At 33.3% G+C, this 19,030-nt stretch overlaps 3 protein-coding genes across 6 annotated transcripts; 2 read left to right on the forward strand and 1 right to left on the reverse strand.

Moving 5' to 3' along the window:
• The first annotated feature begins 430 nt into the window (after positions 1-430).
• On the forward strand, positions 431-7,460 carry LOC110814169 (SNF7 family protein). Of its 3 annotated transcripts, none has more exons than XM_022041544.2 (8): positions 432-820; positions 922-981; positions 1,067-1,234; positions 4,639-4,821; positions 5,629-5,759; positions 6,226-6,394; positions 6,597-6,726; positions 6,859-7,460. In XM_022041544.2, exons 1-8 carry the CDS (start codon positions 632-634, stop codon positions 7,116-7,118), a joined length of 1,290 nt encoding a protein of 429 aa, XP_021897236.2. In that variant the 5' UTR covers positions 432-631; the 3' UTR covers positions 7,119-7,460. The 3 variants fall into 3 exon arrangements, with proteins under 3 accessions (XP_021897237.2, XP_021897236.2, XP_021897238.1); XM_022041546.2 differs by having other exon boundaries at positions 756-820; positions 922-994; XM_022041545.2 differs by lacking the exon at positions 4,639-4,821 and having other exon boundaries at positions 431-820.
• Positions 7,461-9,623: 2,163 nt separating this feature from the next.
• LOC148253760 (pentatricopeptide repeat-containing protein At3g16610-like) lies at positions 9,624-12,471 on the forward strand. Its single transcript, XM_088219785.1, has one exon. It carries the CDS (start codon positions 9,821-9,823, stop codon positions 12,149-12,151), a length of 2,331 nt encoding a protein of 776 aa, XP_088075911.1. The 5' UTR covers positions 9,624-9,820; the 3' UTR covers positions 12,152-12,471.
• Positions 12,472-12,700: 229 nt separating this feature from the next.
• PIL2 (phytochrome interacting factor 3-like 2) lies at positions 12,701-17,054 on the reverse strand. Of its 2 annotated transcripts, XR_015819050.1 has the most exons (8): positions 16,872-17,054; positions 15,605-16,538; positions 15,418-15,525; positions 15,254-15,319; positions 15,095-15,160; positions 14,656-14,980; positions 13,135-13,231; positions 12,701-13,040 (listed from the first exon to the last, which is right to left on the reverse strand). XR_015819050.1 is itself a non-coding variant. In XM_088219786.1 (7 exons), the coding sequence occupies exons 1-6, from the start codon at positions 16,877-16,879 to the stop codon at positions 14,672-14,674; spliced, it is 1,491 nt and encodes a 496-aa protein (XP_088075912.1). In that variant the 5' UTR covers positions 16,880-17,054; the 3' UTR covers positions 14,111-14,471; positions 14,656-14,671. The 2 variants fall into 2 exon arrangements, 1 of the variants encoding a protein (XP_088075912.1); XM_088219786.1 differs by lacking the exons at positions 12,701-13,040; positions 13,135-13,231 and adding an exon at positions 14,111-14,471.
• Positions 17,055-19,030: the final 1,976 nt, after the last annotated feature.

Below are 19,030 nucleotides of genomic sequence, written 5' to 3' on the forward strand. Positions count from 1 at the left end.
ATAATCAAATCCACATCACAATATGTACTTCTTTTCAGAAGCCAAAGAGTGGCCACAACATCTAAGGTATCAAATCAAGATTTTGATACCTTTTTCTGAGTTATTTTAGGTATCTATTATGGATCCTTAATAGATTTGAATTGAGCAAATAAAAATTAGATTATAGATTTAAAATTTTTATAAAAATAATTATAATTATGTAAAATTCAAATAACATAGTATATTTATATTATTAAAAACACTATTACATAATATAATAACATTAAATTAAAAGATAATGGGGACAGTTTGAATTCAAACTTGAAGTAGAAACAAAAAGCTTAAATTCATGATTTTTGGAAGAAGCTTAATTCATGATTTAGCACCAAAAAAAACATTTTTAACCCGTTTTTTAAGGAAAATAATTCAAATAATCTCGACCCGTTTCGTTTTTCTAGGAAATTCGGGCCTGTTACTTCTGCGACTGCTAAGAATCTCAAGTCTCTCTCTCTCTCTCTCTCTCTCTCTCTATTTTTTTTTTTTGTTCGAAAACCTAAAAGAAGGGACTTCACTGTGGCGGGGACTTCACATTTAAATCACTATCACTGCAAACACAAATTCCCTAGAAGAATTCTGCATTTCTACCGTGTAAATGGATTTGAGTTCCATCAAGGAATATCTAAAGGAGGTACCTGATTGGGACGACGAGGTAATGGCCACAGCCCGATTCAAGGCGTTCAGCGGCCAAAGATCAGATTGGGAACCTAAATTCCGTTTCTGGCGTGACTTGATTCTCAACATCTGCCGCCATTTTGGCCTCTTTATCGTTCAACCCTCGCAGGTTTGGCATTCAGCCATTCACTTTCTTTCCTTAACCCCTTCCTTTGATTTCGTCTCCAGTTATACACCAAACTAAGTGGTATTTGTTTTTTTTGTTTAAAGGTGAAGAATATTTGGTTCAATCGTGGGGGATTGGTACCTTTATGTATCGAAGACGTGCTGGTGTGCTTTTCTGGTACTCAAATTTTGATTGTTTTGTCATATGTTAGGGTACTCGCTTATTAATTTTTTGTGTTTTTATCTTCAGGTCGTCATGTATAATGAAGGTGATATTATTCGAATTGGGGATCTTGAGGATCCAACTCGTACGCGCTTCTCTCAGCTATTAAGCAAAGTGAGGAATTTGGTGGTGCGAACCAGAATGGCACCGGAACTCATTCTTGAAGACCGAGTCATTATTGCCCCACTATTAAAAGTCTGTAGTTTGCTCGACCATGACCAATTTGTTTCCTTTTTGTTTGGCAAAGATTTCTGATATTGAATTTATAATTTTATCTCATGGAGTGAATGAGCTAACTAGTTGCTTCTAGAGGCTCTTTCTTCTAAATGGAGTGCATTTAGAGCGAACTAGAATCGTTTTGGTTGCTGTGGATACTGGTCAAGGCACATAATTTAGAAGGTTCAGAGTTTTAAGGAATTTTGTCTTATAAATAGAACCTCCTGCATTGAATTTTGCATGCAAGAGATATTTATCTTTGATGCCAAGTGTGGTAATTAAATGCATGGTGTTGGGTTCAAACTCCTCATTTGCTTATAGTGCTTTTAATATTAATCATTATCTACTTTTACTTGCACATTATTCTTCTTTTTGCATAAGACAATTAAGAGTTTATTAAACTTTAGATATCACATCTGTGAATTGGTATAAAAGCATAGAAAAATAAACTAGTCACAGCTAGAATCTCTTAAGCATTACACCTAAATGTGAGGGTCTCTTAAGCATCATAGTAAAGTTGATTTGTATTACAAACAATCATCGCGATAAGTTGTTTACTAAAATGCATAATCTCAAAAGTACAATTAGAAAGGTATTTACAATGCTGATATAAAAACCATAGTCTAAATATAATTAAACAATCGTAATAGAGAACTTAATAATTAAAAGAACAAAATCCTAAAGCCTCTAAATTATATTTATGGACTGCTCAATAATATAATACTTCTAGATTTTAAAAGTATGATTTGTAATCTATTCTAGTTCACATTCATTCTGCATCATTCTCTCTTTGTTAAAGTTTTTTTTGTGAATTTTGAAGTAGTGGATGATGTAAATCTTTGATCTTGGAGCTTTGAATAAAAAATTAGCAAACTTTGCAATTAGTCTGTAAGGGGTGAGGACCCAAGCCCAACATTCCATACATCAAATATACCACCTGCAGAGCCTATGAAGCCTCTAAAGGTGTACAAGAGGCGTCCTCAATCCCTAAAGCTATCCAAATGACTGGTTACCAGGTTAGCAGTATAAAATTCGCATCACTACAGTTAATTGCCAGTCTTAGCTAATTTTAGGATTCGTTACTAGTGGTCCTTGCAGATATACTGCCTCTGCCAGATTTGATTTTCTTTTTTGCTTTTCTGTTTTATTTTTCTGATTTGTTTTTTACTGTCATTTCTCTTATTTGAGTCCGAATCATTAGTAAGGGATAGAAAAGGCTAGAATATAGCAACTCAAAACTCTTATGCATTTACAGATTTCAATTACCAGAAAATTCTGTCTTTCTCCTTTTCTTCCTTCTTCCTCTCTTTTCTCCCTCATTTCTCTCTCATTTCTCTATTTCTTCTTCTTTCTACTGCTACTCAACTATTCTTCACCCTAATCCTTGGTTGTGTATATGTGTAAGGAACTTGACAACTCATACTTGTCAAAAGCAAAAACAATGCAAAAAATAATTGGTTAGGAGTGTGAAACACTGTAGACAAGATGGAAACAGCAAATGCAGAAATTAGTGTGTTATGATCCTTGAGTTGAATATCTATAGACAATTGTTGACTTGTGTTTCTCTTTGCGCAAAACATCCATGCTTTAGGTAAATGATCTTGAGCAACCTCTAACTCGTTGTTTTCATTTGGTAATTCTTCTTCTTGCTCCTTCATTTCATCATTTGCCTTCATGATAAGATCACATAGTTCAAAAGTAGTTACTTCTGCAATTTGGATATTTTGGGCAGTTTGGCCAGCTTGTCCTATACACATACTTCAAAGTTCTTCCAGAAGTGCATTGGTTATGCTTTCCACTATCTCTAATCTCATGCTCAAGGTATTTAATTGTGCTTGAACAGCTTATTTTGCATGTAATTCGCGTCAGTCACTATTAGAACTCAAGAAAAGATCAAAAGCAAAACAGAATTGGTCATACCAGCATGGATGGATTAGAAGAGTGCATAACCAGTCTGATTAAGGTATGAAGCAATATGTTCAAACTCGGTTACACAAAAAAAAAAAAGAGTTTAAAACAAAGCACATCTAATGAAGTTCATCCTTGAGTTGACTGCTTCGGACAACATGTGGCCCTCCTATCACAGAAGGATGTTGGTATTGGCGGTTAACTTATTTGGATAAGGGGGTTACAGATAAGGGTTTAGTAAGAGCTCTTCCTAAACAGTGATATGTAGGTCTAGCAAAATTTAACACAACCGTATGGGGCACAGAATTGGACTCATTAAGTTTAATCTAAATAGGTTTGAGTATTAATGAGTTAAAACCCATTTAGAGTCGTTAGGAAATTGGTTCTAAACAGGTTAAATCTACATAACCCCATTTGGGCATGTTTGACTGGTCAATATGTTAATCTCATTAATATATTTGATCCACTAAATATATGTATATATTAATATACATATATCATCATATATTTGTGTTAAGAGATACATAATAGAATATATATCATAATATACGATAGGATATATATAAATTTAATACACATGTTAAACAAGTTAATTCAAGTTTCTGATTGCTTAAAACTCATTTAACATTTCATAGAAAACATATCAGGTGATCTAAATAGGTTGCTATCTTGTAAACATATTGTGTATGGTTTTAGAGATCATAAATAGTTTATTAGGCGGTATCTGTATGGTCAGAGATAGTAATCTTTTGTAGCAGGTATTATTACAGCCTGTTTAGACACAATTCACAACTTTTGCCCCCTCAAGTGGCATGTTATTTTAATTTGGTCTTTTATGGCAGAGCTTTGTATGTAGGCCAGTCAAGAGTCCTTAGTGCTGCAGGTAGAGGCTATGTCGAAAGTTGCACTTTGGTTTATGGTGATCTGGCAGCTGATTTTTTTTGGGGCTTAAGAACTTTAACTTCATACTGATTGATTTAGGACACTTACTGTTTACCTATTCAGTGGTTTGGGTTAAATTTAAGTATTCTTGGATATCACACCTCGAATTGGGGTAGAAAACAAAAGAATAATTAGCAGTAACACCTAGAATCCCTTAATTGTCAGACCTAATCTGAGAGTTCCTTAAGCATCACCCTAAGAGTTGATTTTATAACACAACCAAGCTATTGAGAGAACTGTCATGATATTTTTAATTCCATAAAATTGAAGTTCAAAGTTATGCTTAAAGTACAAAATACTAATCCAACAAATAATTAAAAGGATATAATAGAAAACTTAATAGTTAAGAATAAAATCCTAAAGCTACTAATATTATAATAATACACTTCTAAAGAATACAATAATTCTATATTTAAAAAAATATAATTCTTAATCTATTTAGAAAGTCTAGCTCATATTCACTCTTCATCATTTCCAACCATAGTTGACATCTTGTGACTATGAGTTTATGTTCTGTTGTCATTGATATACAGGAGAAAGCAGCTGAAGTTGTTAAACTTTTATCCGAGACCCATTGGACTTCTTCATGTGTTATTACGATGAAGAAGTTCCAAAACATTTGTAGAGGATCTAGTGAAGCATTTGCAGTCTTGAGTTACTTGTCTAAATGTGGGAACACACAGTATCTCTCCATTACTAAGAAGGAACTAATAGAGGTATTCTATATGGTCCATTGCTCAACTATATTTCCTAGATATTGTTCTGCTATCTTCTCTGAAAACTGAATCTGTTTCATTGATGTCTAGATTGAGGTTGAACTTATAGTTGGCCGGTTAGTTCTGCCAACAAGAATTTTTCAACCTCAACTGAAGTTAATAGGAAATCTTGAATACTGGTTATTTAAAAATAAATGCTAATATGTAATTCAATACTTGACGCTATTCTGTTAGTGGTTGTTTAGTTGCTAGCATAGGTCTGAATAAGCCTTGTATGTACACGTAACCTTTATCTTCTAACATGTCAATATCTACAACTCATACCTGCACACGTAAGACAGCATACTCCATGAAGCAGACCTTGGAAACCTCTTTGGTACTTTATTCTTGTAAAGACAAAGACCTTGGAAACCTCCTTGGCGATCTTTTATGGAATTTCTCTTTTTCTTGGAAAATAATAGCCAATTGACAGACACCGTACCGTTGTCAAAGCAAGAAGTCCATGTAATTACAATTACTTCAAAACATTGTTTTGATATCACAGAATAGCTATTCTATTCCATCTTTTTTTTTGTTAAAATATTTAGCAAAGAAATGTCCTTAGTTATTCCGGATCACGAACCTACTTGTAAGCAATCTATAAATTCTGATATTCTCAGAAGTTTCTGACTCAACTATTTGCCCTCTAAAATAGGTTCTCTTATCTCTGAAAAGAACTACTTCAACAAGCTTAATTGATTACATCATGTGGTATGCTTATGCATATTTCTCTCAGCAGCAGGCTAAGCTTATTAACCTCTCTCACAGGGTATAAAAGTTTCCCTAACACCAGCTGCAGTTCCCAGTATTTCAAGTTTAGATTGTGATGTTCTGCATTTGATATGGACAACCGAAAAGCTTCAAGAACAACTTGATCTGATTGATCAGCGTTATCAGGGGTAATTTTGTCTTAGCATTCCAATATATATATATACACACACACATATATTCTTAACTTGGTAATTGACTTGCATATGTGGTATTTTTGGCTTGAGGTGCCCGCATAATCATGGATGACATGACCTGTATGGATTTAGGAAATCATTGGAATCGTAAAGCATGTGATTTTGCATTATCAAGAGATTGTTATGATTCTCACCCCAGGTTTTCATTGACTGATCCATTATGATGCAAAAAATGCACCGGTCAAATGAGATTGTGACTGGGTTTTCTTCTTACTATGAACAAATTGAAGACGGTTGATTGCTGGCATTTATTGCAGACATCAAGTGTGATTATGAAACATTGTTTTTCATCCATTATGCTCTCTATTCTCTCTTAGAAATTGTATTCTGTTGAGGATGTAGGTTGCACTACCTGAAATCAAGTCCACTCCTCACTGTTTCCATAAATTTTTTTCTCTAGATCAAGAAAATCAGCATTGACTTCTTTAAAATCTGGAAACAAGAAACTGGCTTTGAGGTATGCAAAGGAGATGAAGTTGGGCAATGAGAGTAGAGAAAAATATACATCCCTTCTGAACAGGGTGGAGGAAGTCCTAAATGTAATTGCGGATGCTGAATCCACCAAAAAGGTATATTTGAATTCTTATGAAGTTGCAGATAAAGCTTATCTGTATGGCAAATGTACATCATTGAACCTCAAATGCTTTTGTTATTTCATACTACTGAACAGGCAAAAGTTACTATTCTCGTATATGAGCTCCACACTTTTGTATAACCAAGTTTTAAACTGTAAAGCCTTGAACTTCCTGATCCATGATGATCTAAATGCAGCTTTCTGAAGCTATCCAAATTGGAGGCAGGATAATGAAGGAAAATCAGATCAGTTTTGAGGAAGTTCAAGTTTGTTTAGACAAACTCGAGGAGATAATTGATTCACAGAAGCAAGTTGAAAAAGCTCTTGGTTGGTGCTTTATAAACTGCATATCTTTAATTGTTCAAAGTTCCAATGAGTAGGAATTATGGCTTTATGAATTTACAGATGACATCTTTGTATATTTGCTTTATTTAACTGGGATCTTGGTGGCCGTTACAGGATCCACTCCTTCATATGCTGACATTGAAGATGAAGATATTGAAGATGAATTTAACAAATTGGAGTTGGAACTAGAAAGTGAAAAGTCACAAGTTCAAGCGGCAGGAAAAGCAGCTTCTTCGAAATCTGCAGAATCATTGAGTAACATTCTTTCAAATCTCAGGCTTGCTGATGGTCCTGGTGTGGCATCAGAAATTCTGGAAACTGTTGCAAGAGGCAGAAAAGATGAATCAAAAAGTTCAATTCTTGAACCTGCGTAGTTACATCTTATGATTTCTTTCATTCTTTTGTCATATAACTTAGAAGTGTAGCCATCAATCTCTAGATCTGTTTTGTTTGTATAAAATCCGCAATGTATGTATCCAAATGTAGTGTTATTAGCAGTTGATGAAGGGGCATTTTTCCTTTTGTATTTCATTTTCTTTTAGTTGATTATGTAAATATCCAAAGAATTGTATCCACTGGCAAAGGAATGGACCATTCATCTTCTAATGAAGGCTGGTTGGCTGAGTGGGAATTTTTACAAAGCTTGAACAGAACGGAGGCGCCAAATGAGATGTTTCTTCAATAATTAGTTGTTATGTAAGTATTATTTTATGTTATTCTTTTTCTATTTTGATCAAAACATGTAGATTAATATTTATTTTTCTTCTTCTTTATGATTTTAATTATACATAAATTAGAATATTGAATAAACTTAAAAGTTGAATTTTTTTGAAGGACAAATTGAAACTTAAATAAAAAGAGGGAAGTAACCAAGTAATGTACTTTCATTAGTTAAGATGAAAAGTTACGGAGGAAGTATTTAATATAATAGTAATTCATTTTCAATTTAATTATTATATGGTTTACTTTAAATGGATGTATGTTAATACAAAAAAAAAAAAAAAAAAGCAGAGGCTTGTTCTTTGCTGGTGGAAAATTATTTGGAAACACCTATTATTTTATAACTTATTTCATTTCTAAGGTTTTATAATTATGATATTTTATAATTGATTGAGTTCTGAGGTTTTTAAATTACTTTCAAGCAAAAATTTTTATTACCAAACAGTTATTACGCAAGTGAATTTTTTTTTTTTTTAAAAAAATTAATAAATCAATTAAATAGAAGCATAATCACTTTGAAAAAGTAAGACAAGGACTATCATTTTTAATATAGATAGAATTCTAGGAGGCATAAAATCACTCTAACTATGATGTATAATTTGATTATAGTACCTACTAACTCAAATAAAAAAACTTATATAATAAATTAAACAAGTATTTTAACATCATTTAAAATAGATTTAACAACCGTATATTTTTTTTTTCTTTTTTTTTTTTTTTTGCTACAAAAGTAGAAAAAATCATGAAAATAAATGTCGAATAAATATAATTAAACCATATTGCAGTTTATTCAAGTGAAGGTGGTTCTCCAACCATTCTAGAGGTTTGTTTAGATAAGTAGCTCTAATGGGTTGATGCATCTAGGAGGAGATTGACACAATTATTGCCCTTGTAAACGTGAATGAATTAGAGTTCTTAATCTTCCTAGAGGAATATTTGGACATTAGATTTATTGGTTTTGGTCGAAGCTTCATTGTTAGCCAATTTATTAAGGAGGTGTTTGCCAAAAGAGAGTCAATTCAACAATTAATTCTTTGACGTCATATTAGAAAAATATCTTTTAAATTCGTAAAAGTACTTCAGGCTTTTACTTCTATTAGCAAGTTGGAACCCAATTTAGACATAAAACTCACAATCTAATGGTTTGTACTTAATAAGAAGTAAAATAAGTCAACATGTACAATCAACAGTTGAAAAAGTTAAATTCTACATTCAGCATTACAGTAAAAAAAATTGTTGTAATTAGTTAAAGCTGTTTGGATAACTGGTTAGTTAATTTTTTTTAATATAATTAATCAAGATTAGATATTGTATATAAATACTCAACTCATCTCATTAATAGAAATACTGTTCATTTACTTTTCTTAATACGGTATTCTCATCTTCCTTGTTCTTTTTCTCTCGAATTAATTTGTGAGAAAAATATTTTAATATTGAAGTGATTTCAGAGTTTAGTAGAACTATTTCAAATAAGATTACTGATTGAAGTTTAATTTGAATCACTTGTGGTAACTTAATTTATATATATTTTTTTAAAAAAATCTATAATCAATTAAAATATATCTATTATAATTTATAGAGAGAAATAAAAATATTTAAAAATAAAAAAAAAACAAAAGTGTCATAAAAGCAGGTCGAAGTTATTTGCATCACTATCCATAAATTACAATAAAAATTATTCTTTTCCTTATTATAATTAAGAGCCCTAAGTATTTGTCATGCGCTCTCACAATTCAAAAAGATCTTGAAGGGGTTCCTTTCAAGTAAAACCTCTTGTTAAAAAAGCAATGACAAAACTCAAGTAAACGGCAAATATTTGACAAATTATTTAATAAATCTAGTTTGTATAGGATACTTGCGTTATAAAATTTTAACTTCTTATCAAAGGCATGGCAAATGTTTGAGGATGTTAGTTTAAATTAAAAAATAAATTTAAATATTGAGGAAAGTAAAAAGCCAATTTCAAATACGTTGAAAAATGAAATAGCAAATAAGTAAAATATAATTTACACATTTCTTTGATTTAATATTGCTTTGTAGTACGTATCTATACATTCGTTTTTTCTTAGCGAGATCATATGTGTGTGTGTGTGTGTGTGTGTGTATATATATATGTATGTATTCAGTAAATGCGAATTGCAATTCTCAAATGGTGCCAATGGCACGTTCCACTGAAGTAGTGTCAGGCATTCTGTGCGGACTCTTAACTGCGCCCAGTAAAATGCTTACGGTTGGCAGGTGGCCATGTTAGCTAGCTTCAAACACTTCTCTTCTGCTGCTTCTATTTTCTTCCAATTTCTCAGGCAAAATCTAATCATGCAAAATTACCAGGACACGTTAGACCCCAGAACAGAATATGCTGTCAACTGCAAGAAAAACAACCATAGCTCGCCAAGAACTACTTCTGATCCAATCAGTGAGATCCCTTATTTGCAGACCCACTTCAACTCTCGTCCCAACCCCAGGCCTAAACCCAAATTCCGACCCACCACCTTATTTGACTGCGCAAACAAACCAGAAAATCATCCATTTCAAATATACCCCACCTTCAAGACCATTCTTCAATCACCAATCTCCCTTTTACGGCGACCTTTTCTCTCGACTTAAGAAACCGGCCTGTCTTTTTGAGGCCAAAAGGTTGCATGCTCTTCTGATTGTCAATGGTTTCTTTCATTCGGCTAGTACTGATAGGGTGCTGGGTTCTCAACTTGTCCACGTGTATGTCAGCTTTGGCTGTTTACGTGATGCACTCCTTGTGTTTGATAAGCTGCCCCAAAAAAGTAATATTGCTTGGAATGCTGTACTCAGGGGTTTTCTTGATGTGGGTCAGTTCTCCAAAATGATTGAATTCTACAACCTGATGCTCAGCCATGGACTTACTCCTGATAATTTTACGTATCCGCTTGTTTTGAAGGCTTGTTCTGGTTTAAATGACCTTGAACAAGGAAGAAAACTTCGAGATATGATTCTATTGAACGTCACTTATCATCCTAATCCAAGGCCAAATGTTTTTGTTGGGTGCGCTATGATTGACATGTTTGCAAAGTGTGGTAGTTTGAAGGAGGCACGTCAGGTATTTGATGGAATGCCTGAGAGAGATTTAGCTTCATGGAGTGCGATTATTTGTGGGACTATACAAAGGGAGCAGTGGTTTGAGGCGTTGTCTTTGTTTAGGGAGATGAGAAAGGAAGGAATACGGCCTGATTCAGTTATTGTGGCTGCTGTTCTTCCAGCATGTGGTAGACTGGAACTCAAGCAAATAGGAATGGCATTGCAAGGCTGTGCTGTAAGTATTGGCTTTGAGAGTGATTTGTTTGTTTCCAATGCACTTATTGATATGTACTGCAAATGTGGTGACGTCGATAATGCTCGTATTGTGTTCCAAAATGTGACATATAAAGATGTAGTCTCTTGGAGTAGTTTGATTGCTGGCTACTCAAAGAATTGCCTATACAAGAAGAGCTGTGAATTGTATATCAAAATGAATAAGACAGGAATGGGAACAAATGTGATAACTGCAGCCAGTGTTCTTCCGGGATTAGGCAAACTTAAGTTATTGAAACAGGGAAAGGAGATGCACAGCTATGTCCTGAAACAGGATTTTGTATCTGATGTTGTTGTAAGGAGTTCACTAATTGATATGTATGCTAATTGTGGATCAATAAGGGAAGCAGAGTTCATTCTTGAGGAGATGGATGTCATGGATATCACTTTGTTGAATTCAATGATGGCAGGATACTCTCTAAATGGTGATATCGATTCAGCACTTGGAATCTTTAGAAGAATATGGGATTTTTGTCTTCGACCAAATTCCATAACTCTGTTGAGCATTCTTCCTATCTGTACCAGATTGGGACACCTTAGACATGGAAAAGAAACTCATGGCTTTGCAACCAGGAGCTGTCTTGTAACTGTTGTTTCTATTGGCAATTCCCTAATTGACATGTATTGCAAATGTGGGTATCTAGAACTTGGTGTCAATGTGTTTAATCACATGTTGGAAAAAAATATTGTCTCATATAATATAATAATATCCGGTCATGGTATTTTCGGCCTTGGAGAGAGGATCTTTTCATTCTTTAAGCAAATGAAAGATGCAGGAATTAGACCCAATAAAATAACTTTCATTGCTCTCTTGACAGCTTGTAGTCATGCAGGACTAGTCGATAAAGGCTGGTTACTGTATAATTCCATGATCTATGATTACAATTTTCTGCCTGACAAGGAACATTACTCATGCATGGTGGACCTTCTCAGTCGAGCAGGGTTTCTAGATGATGCATGCCGATTTCTCAGAAGAATTCCAGTAGAAGCAAGCATAGATATTTTGGGAAGCTTGCTAGGAGCTTGCAGAGTTCATAAAAACATGGCCCTTGCAGAGTTTGCTGCAGAGCAAATTCTCCAGAAAAATGAAATAGATTCAGGATATTATGTTCTCTTGTCAAATATCTATGCTGCAGCAGGAAAATGGAAAGAAGCACTAAAGTTCAGAACATTGATTAAAGAGAAGGGTCTGGTAAAAGAACCTGGAAGCAGCTGGATTCAGTTGGGTTCTTGTATTCATAAGTTTCATGCTGGAGACAAAATTAATCCAGAGTTTGATAGAATTCAAGAGATACTGGAAAGCTTATTTTTTGAGAGTAAGAACAAAGGCTTTATGGCAGACTTAAGTTTCTTACACCCTTAATCTTATAGGTGATGTTGATGATGTTTATTAGTTGAAGAAATTGAAGTAATCAGGTTGTTCTGGATGATTAAACCTCCAAGGCATTAATCCTGTTTTGGAGATGCATGTGAAATGAAACTACAAAACAGGAATGCCGCTAAAAATGGTTGATTGATCTTGTAAAAGCCATAAACAAACTCTATGGATCCTGTAAACTTTTCTTTCATTGCTATAAAGACTACAAGCATAATCCTTGTTTTGACAGCCACATTGTACTGATGTTACAGGTCCCTAACTTGTAAAAACTCTTCATCTACATTCTTGTACCGGGATGCCCCTAATTTCTGTTATCGGTATAATATGATAAGCAGCATTTTTTTTTTTTTTTCTTTTTCACGCTAACCGCAAACTTTCTGGTGGATGTTTTAGCAGAAATCTATAGCTAGTTGGTGGATAGTGTATGCAATTTTTTTCGTCACTGCTGCAAAATAAGGTTGCGGAAACAGCATCAGGATTAAAATTATTTTAGTCCATGCTATTATATATATAAGCATGTGAACATCATCAGGATTGAAAATCTCAGCAGGTTTTCTCAAAAGCAACTTTACGAAATTAGATACAGGTCTAAGAGTTCCAGCAAGATAGAGCATACAGCTCTATGAGTGTCTGTCCACGGCTAAAGCTATATAGTTATTGCCAGTTTGACCTATGGTTGAAAACTCTGGCTCATCAGAGCTAATAAAACTGGTTTCATACCTATGACTCACACTTAATAAAGATACATGTATATATGAGGAGAGCATGTACTACAACTCATTCAGGGTTGAGCAAAGCTTGAAAAGTACTGGCTGCTTAAGAAGCCACAATGAATAGATCATCTTCTTGTTCAGGAAACCTTGTGAGCTGCAAGCTGCATTTTGTCCGTGATATATATTTAGCTTTTGTTTGAGTTGGAAATAATGAAAAGCAAGATGATGTATATGAACGAAGATGGAACAACTTACTGGTTGTGTTTCTGAACACTTGGTGGTTAAGAGTCAGCAGCTTCAAGAGTCCAATGATCTCTTTGTGGGAAGCAGAATGGTTTTGCTATTTTAATTCCTGCAATAATTTACATAAAATTTGGAGAAGAAAACAGTAAAAATTAGAAACTATGAATTTAGGCTCCATTTGATCCATACAAGCATTTCTATTGTAATTTTAATTCTTTTTATATTCTAGCAATAGTTTATAAAATTGTAATTGGGTAACCCTACTTGAGTTTCGCATTCTTGTTTAAAGAGTAATAATTATCCTAATCCTACCATTCTAACAAGATCATTGAACTTCTTTTTCCTCTAAAAAAAAAAAGTTCACATTTGATACAATATATGTATAAAAATTGATATATTCAGACGAATAATAATATAATTAATAATATTACAACATTTTAGCAAGATATAAAATGCATAATTTGATCCAAAATCATATCCTCTTAAAAAGTGATAGAAATACTGTCCAGCCAATAAATAATTGTGGTATTGAATAACCATTTTGATTATAGATAAATAAAATTTTTACTATGTCATGTCATGTGCACATAGTCGATAGGAAATTTCTATGCATTGATCTCTTTTTTGATAAATTGTTCCAATACTTATGAATTATTAAATTCTTTTGAAGATATTGCCTCTCATATAATTCATGCAATTTTTGGAAGATATAGCTTCTTATAAATGAAAAATCTTTTCAAATTAATATGGTATGGTTGGGATCCCATCCTTTTAGCTTATATGATATTTCAAATAGTTAGAAATTTCAAAAATCCAAATTTTAATTTTATGAAAGCAAAAAAAAAAAAAAAAAAAAAAAAAGATACCAATAGAATGGAAATTGTAATAAAAATATCATTTCAATTTTATGTTCTATTCAAGTTTTCTTGTTTTTGTGATTTCTTTATTAACAAATAAGAATACAAATCTATAGTTATGAAATTGAATATATAAAAACAAAATTAATTTAATTATATACTAAACATGCAAATAATAACTAACTTTTTACATATTGTAAAATTAAAATCTAAAAACTTGAGTAGAAATAAAATAAATCTATTAAACCCATATAAATTGTTGGTTAATTCATGGTATCACTTGAAAAAAGTAAATTTATTTTCAACATCAAATGCTTTCTGATCTTTTTTTTCTTTTTACTTTTTTAAAAGTTCTTTCAACAAATAAAACTATAGAGAATAAAAGTGATTAATTTAATTTTTAATTAAGCGTCCAGACCACCTCCAACAAGTTGGGATTAAACCCAAGGCCAGATCTTCATCATTCCTAATATACGTCCATTCTTTTATAATCTACAGCAAACAGTTTTATCATGTCCCAATTAACAGTAAGTAAATATGCGTATATATATATATATATGTATACATATGTTTTAATTTTAACGATAAAGATATTACTGCAATAATTTTTTGCATACTAAGATTAAGAGTTGAGCTAGTTAATTAGAAGGAAGAGAACTTTAGGTAAAGAAGAAACCTGAGAGGACTTTGGATCAGGAATGTGCAGCTTTGTAGTTGATAGAATAAGGGTTAGTGTTGGGCATCGAGTCCCTGGAAGCTCCCGATAAGTGAGCAGAAGAAGAAAGCTGAAGAGCCGCAGCCGGTGCCGACAAAGTACCGGGTAAAACAAGAGATTGCATATAAGCCGCTGGGAATACTCCAGGAATTGGTGAAGTTATGGCAGGAGCAGCTGCTGCCATCTGCATCCTCATCATCTCCCAATGACTCATCATCAGGGAACCATTTACAGCAGGTAACATCATGGGGGACATGTAATTATACCCACTTCCCATCCACATCATCTGCTTCATTTCATTTGTGTATATATGTAACTCTTTCTTATTTTTGAGAATATATATATTAAGAGAAACAAGAAAAGGATCTACATATATATATATGTGTGTGTGTGTGTGTACCTGTAGTTGAAGTTGAAGGGTCTTCATATACTCAATTGCCTCATCCAGCATTGCAGCTTTATCCACCTTCATTCAGCACATGGGAAAAAATCAGCTACCTATACACACACAAATATTAAACATCTCTTTTGTATGTTTTCGAGAAAGAAAGGGAGAAACCTTATTGCAGTTGGGTATGAGCTCTTGCAATGCACGCATCTTCTTGTTGAACTTGTCTCTACGTTTCTGTAATTTGTATATGTATATATTTCAAGCCAATTACTTAAAACTTAAAGTTTCAATTTTTATACTTCAGAAAGAAAAAAAAAACTTCTTTCTTTTACCCTTTCAGATAAGTTATGAACTTGTGCTGTTCCACTTTTCTTGGGAGCTGGTTTGGGTCTCCGAGCAAGCACTGGTTTCATCGTATCTTCACCTTCTTCCTTCTCATTCTTCATGCACCAAACAATTTCCTCATCAGAATATGGAAAAAGATGAGAAATTAACCAAATGAAATTTTAATTTACATACTTCACTTAAATATCCTGCCTCGTCATTTATCTGATGATAACTCCTCTTCAAAATATAAGTTGAGTCATTGGAAGCGCCACGGGAGCATACTGAATTTGATGCAACCGGTACTTCCCCAATCGTTTCGTCGCTGTGCTTTCTTTTGTTTCTGTTGATCCGTAAACTATCATGAATCTGGGTACGATGTGTTTCAACAGCCGCAGATTGCTCGTCCCCCGGCACCATCATCTCAGTCCTTTCTAGCTGGGCTCTATTTGAGTAATTTGGTTGGTTTAATTCAACATTTTTTACACTCTTTGAGCAATTTCTTTGCATCTCCTGGACTCCTGATGATAAGTGCCTCCAGGAGCAGTTGGGTTTACCAAGGACTTGGGGTGTCAAGAACATAGAGAAGTTTCTCCTCTCACTTGCTTTACCAGTTATTGAGTACTGCTTCTGCGACCTTGATGAGTCAAGACGAGGATCTAAAGCTTGAGGAATTATTTGAATGTTATCAGTATCTGGTACTGTGGGCAGACAATTAGTGTGTGTAAAAGGCTCAGCTGCTTCCAGATTTCCATATTCATTTACCGGAACGGTTTGTGGGTCGTTTACATTCTTACTTCTCTTGTGTTCATAGAAGAAAGCTGCAGCTGATTTAGGGTAATAAGAAGGAGAAGACTCCATCATCTTCTCATTATTGTCACCACCCAACTTTCTCCGATCCAAGACCGACTGCCGCAACAAAGGGTACTTGTTGATATGATCTGGTGCAGCCTCAAACCTTACTCTCTTTGGCGCAGAAGTGTCTTCCCCCCTTTGTTCTTGAGCTTTAGAAGACTGGTAAGAATAGCCAAGGAAGGAGGGGGTCTTTTGAACTGAGGATTTTCTCGACAAACCTCGCATTCTAACTCGACCATCCTCCCATATCAACTCTTCATAATCATCATTAGATCTGCAACAATATATGTTAGAAATTAACACCCATAACATGATATATAAAAGAAACACCTGAGTGTACATACAAAGAAGTTAAAGAAAAAAAGCATATGTCGCGGCTAAAGTAACCAAGGGAAGCATCTTTGGAGGAGACGATCCAAAGGAGTCTTGAGCCATGGGTTTAGGTTCAAGACATCGATTCAAATATACCCACTAGCAAATACAGTCCTAAAATTTTGTTTGAATTGAGCTATAAAATATATATAGACTCACTTAAGATCTGAACTAAAAAGAAACTCTCCACTCAGGTTTATTTTTGAATTAGCAGAATGGAAACGGGGAATCTTACCTGATCATGGCTTCGTCCCCCACTGAAATCCTACCTAGAAATGAGCAGATTCGAAGCAAGGCATGAAATGATAGTCGATTGGGTGGTGGTGACAAATATGATAAGAGCAGGAGGTTTGGTTGGAAAGATCCTGGGTTTGAAACTTAGCAAGCTGTCCACAGAAACTTTCCCACCGCCCAGCTTCGTATATTTATAGCAATGGAGGTTACGCATCCACGAGTCCAGGTGGACCCCCACACCTATATCCACGTACCACGTACCCCCCCTGCGATGATAGCAAATGCCTCTAGGGTTGACAAAATTGTGAAGGATGCCAATTAAATAGATTTAATTAGGTTAGGTTTGATTATCAATATGATGGGTGGAATTGTTTGAATTAGAAAAGGAATTAATAATGTCTATTTTAATGCATAAAATTATAAAAAAAATAGAGATATATACATATATACATGAGAATAGGGGTTAAGAATTCATGAACTTGATTAAGAATTCATGAACTTACTCCATATAACATTATTATTAGATATAGTACTAGCCTCCCAAACTAAGTAGGGAGCAACTTGTTATAATTTCTAAAAGTTCAGCCAAAAGAAGCCATTAAGAAATGTCATCAAAGGGCATAGTATAAATTGAAAAAGAATAACAAAAAGAAGAAAACCAAAGCATTATTAGTGTTTCCCTTTTCAATCACTAAATTAATATTCTCCATTATTGCTAATTCCAAAACACACAAGCAAAACCAATGTCTCAATTTGCTCTATTGAGAGCTTAGAGAGTTTTTACATCCCTATAAATGTCATATTATCCGTGGAATCCACACAAACAACTCCAAGACCTACCTAGTTAGAATCGACCAAAGAAACATTCATATTCAATTGTAAAAACCAAAGTGATTTTTATCCCCAAGATGAAATGTTTCTAGAGCCAACATTGTAGGTTACTCATAATTTTGGGAGTTGTTCGTTCAACTTTATTTGAAGGATGTTATTTAAATTATAAGTCTTAATCTATTTATTTTTTAAACAGATGAGTATGTTACAAGCCCATTAAACGTATCATAAAAACATCATAAATCTCTCATGCATTACTTCATGATGAAATTATTGAACAACCAGTCATGGAAATTTAAAGAAAACATGTTTGTTTATATCAATATCAAATGATTTACCTTCAAAATCAATTAGTTTAATATATAAACATCCCAAGAACAAGTGATCACAAGATTTTTCATGGGTTCCACACATAGGAGTCAAAGAATAGTGTAAACATGGTAAATATGCTTGCATAAATGTCAAATAAAGTGTTTTACCTTCAAGTAAATGGAAGCATGCCAAATTACTTTTCAATCTAAAGAAGAGTATCATGGATGGAAAATACCTTGGTTATGAACTTTATTCAATCAAGCTAATATAATAAGTCGATTTTATTGTGTATTATGCATATCTGAATTGACTACTAAAAGGAATCTATACTATATGCTCCACTTTAAATGATAGGAAATGCCCTCAATGAAAGTAACATTAAAAGATGGAGAAAAGAAAATTAATAAGTCTAAACATGATAATTCGATAAGAGCATGAAAGTTGATTTATCTATTTCATATTAGTTTAAATTTTTGAGATAATGAGTTCTATAAATCATATAACATGATATAAAAATTAAATGTCTACTATTTAAATCTCGATTCTTCCATCTTTATTAAAAATCAGGTTCACACAAAACTCAATGAGTTTGTACATGATTCACGCTTTCAGCTAGTGGGCTTATGCATGAAGGAAATATATTAGAAAATAAATAATTGAATGAATAATTTTCATTCAACTTAAACTTTTAGAATGATTAGTTTAATTAAGTATTTAATACATATGAATATTGAAAAATAACTTTCAACAAGATTAGGAGGACCTATGCATAATTGATTTAACATTTTTCTGTATATAAATAATTAATTTGCCTCTTTCTTATTAGTTTAAATTTTTGAGATAATCAGTTTAATCGTTCATTTAACATAAGAGATCAAATCAACTTAAAATGTTTAAAAAATAATCATTTATAAAACCAAATATGACCATCATCTTCATGCCATATTGATTACTAATAACAAGCTATGTTATTTCCTTAAAGAAAACATTATAAAGCAAGTTTTAATTTTTAGCTAA

Source organism: Carica papaya, chromosome 5 (genome assembly GCF_054855325.1).
Source record: "Carica papaya isolate Zhongbai chromosome 5, ASM5485532v1, whole genome shotgun sequence".
In the NCBI taxonomy this organism is placed as follows: domain Eukaryota; kingdom Viridiplantae; phylum Streptophyta; class Magnoliopsida; order Brassicales; family Caricaceae; genus Carica; species Carica papaya.

Excerpts from the sequence above, each read along its gene's own strand:
- LOC148253760 (XM_088219785.1), top strand. The coding sequence starts at position 9,821 with ATGCTGTCAACTGCAAGAAAAACAACCATAGCTCGCCAAGAACTACTT.
- PIL2 (XM_088219786.1), bottom strand. Across the intron at positions 15,161-15,253 it reads TCATACCCAACTGCAATAAG|GTGGATAAAGCTGCAATGCT; the intron begins GTTTCTCCCTTT and ends TGCTGAATGAAG. Across the intron at positions 14,981-15,094 it reads CCCTTCAACTTCAACTACAG|ATGATGTGGATGGGAAGTGG; the intron begins GTACACACACAC and ends GAAATGAAGCAG.
- LOC110814169 (XM_022041544.2), top strand. The coding sequence starts at position 632 with ATGGATTTGAGTTCCATCAAGGAATATCTAAAGGAGGTACCTGATTGG. Across the intron at positions 821-921 it reads TTATCGTTCAACCCTCGCAG|GTGAAGAATATTTGGTTCAA; the intron begins GTTTGGCATTCA and ends TTTTGTTTAAAG. Across the intron at positions 5,760-6,225 it reads ATTGATCAGCGTTATCAGGG|ATCAAGAAAATCAGCATTGA; the intron begins GTAATTTTGTCT and ends TTTTTTCTCTAG.